Source organism: Branchiostoma floridae, unplaced genomic scaffold, assembly GCF_000003815.2.
Source record: "Branchiostoma floridae strain S238N-H82 unplaced genomic scaffold, Bfl_VNyyK Sc7u5tJ_1515, whole genome shotgun sequence".
Lineage (NCBI taxonomy): Eukaryota > Metazoa > Chordata > Leptocardii > Amphioxiformes > Branchiostomatidae > Branchiostoma > Branchiostoma floridae.
In genome coordinates this window covers 19,504-21,229 of record NW_023365739.1, presented here as the reverse complement: position 1 = coordinate 21,229, position 1,726 = coordinate 19,504, and the positions used below count along the sequence as shown (strand labels likewise).

At 43.1% G+C, this 1,726-nt stretch overlaps 1 protein-coding gene across 1 annotated transcript in view; it reads right to left on the bottom strand.

Moving 5' to 3' along the window:
• The window catches only part of LOC118407990 (peroxisomal carnitine O-octanoyltransferase-like), an 11,376-nt gene extending 10,169 nt beyond the window's left edge, over positions 1 to 1,207 (bottom strand). Inside the window, exon 1 of the mRNA XM_035808594.1 lies at positions 1,169 to 1,207. Within this exon, the coding sequence (XP_035664487.1) occupies positions 1,169 to 1,207 (39 nt within the window). The remainder of the gene's footprint in view (positions 1 to 1,168) is intronic.
• Positions 1,208 to 1,726: the final 519 nt, after the last annotated feature.

Here is a 1,726-nt window from a genome sequence, read left to right as displayed (position 1 = left end):
ACAGATAAGGTCAATGACCAGACGGCCGCCTCCATGGTTACTGGCAATACCCTGTGGTGTTTCATTACCTCCATGAAATTTCATGGAGGTTATGTTTCCACCATCCTCCTACGCACGGTCCCCAACGGCTAGCTGACTCAGCCTATGGGGCTCTGCTATCTCATGGCCTACCAGCAGTTACTTTGATTGTCGCCACAAACCAGCTGTCAGCCAATCAGAGAATAGGCATTTCTTGGGCTTTCTGTTTACGAAAGCCGTCTAGCAAAGGCCGCTGGGAAGCTATCAGCCAATCATGTTACGTCTTACATAGCACCATCCTCCTACGCCCGATCCCCAACGGCTGACTGTCCATATAAGGGTAAGCTCATTAATATTTATAAGCAGGGCGGCTAGGAATGAGTGCGTCAGATAGCAGAGGTGACCCCAAGGAGTTTGGGCAAGACTGTGGGTCCCTCTGCGTAGGGGAATGGTTTTCACTAGCGTTTGTGTATCTGTGTAAAACTTCTGTGTATCTGTGTGTATCTAACGCAAACATCTTACGTGTGTTGACTAACTACATGTTGTGTGGTGAACAGGAACAATATGAGACTAAGAAAAAAGAATGAAAATTGTTTTTCTCGCGTGGTTGCATATGTATGAATTCAATATAGTTTCCAAACATGATCAAAAAATAAAATGTCTTTAAAGATTGTTTTCGATACCTCTCTTTCAATATGTAATAAACACACAAACAAAACGATTACGTGTCTGTATGATTTGTCTCTACCGAAAACGTGCGCTGTTTGCCACCCACTCAACATGATTCTCTTTCATCTTTGGTTTATAATTTCTTCATTTCTACATTGTGTCTTGGACCCCGCCTGACGCAGGACGTGTATTTGTGCTGTCCAGAAACCTGACAAGTCGCACCATGCCGGGAGGGCAGCAGCAAGCTGGCGACAAAGGTAAATATGTTTTTAAAAATATCTTATTTCCACACATTTCAGCAGCCAATGTGAAATCTATTTAATTAAAAATCTAAGATTTAGAATTACTCAGTGCCTTGCTTGGTATAATCTTTATTTTTCCAAATAGCTTTTAGCCGAGGCATAAATATGCATTTGTATGCCAATACTAAAAGAATATTCTCTGACCACGTGGGGGCCCAAGTGGTAAGAGATCCCCCTACCTCGCCATGTGGATAGAGTGCTAACCCCACTTGGGGCATGTTGTAATGTGGGGTTGTAGGCAACATTTCGGATGGTGAAGTTAATTGGGGAAGCAGCAAGCATTCAGTGGAAATCATGCATGTAGCATTTTGATTTCATAGAATCTTTGCCACTAGGAGGATTAGGCTGACAATTTGCCGCAGACGCTGTTGTGTTGTTGATAAAATTATGCTACCATAGTTAATGAACATACCTTTGCTAAGATAATGTCGTATTTTGGTCTCATAAAATCTTTAATCGGTTGTTGTTCTCCTAAATACGTACGGTAGGTGCCATTTTAGTTTTGTAATTTTCCACCAGGCACCACACCCATGCAGCAGCCACAGACTGATTGGCAGGCACGTGCCGACGCCGCTGCGAACATACCCAACCCTATGTACGCATCAAGAGCAGGTAAAACTCTTAAGTCCTGCGGTTTTTAGCCTGCTGTTGTCTTATTATTGTCTTGCTAGGTCCTGCCATGTATACATCATGCTATTGTCGTGCGATCACTAACTGATTGCATACCTGAGATAGTC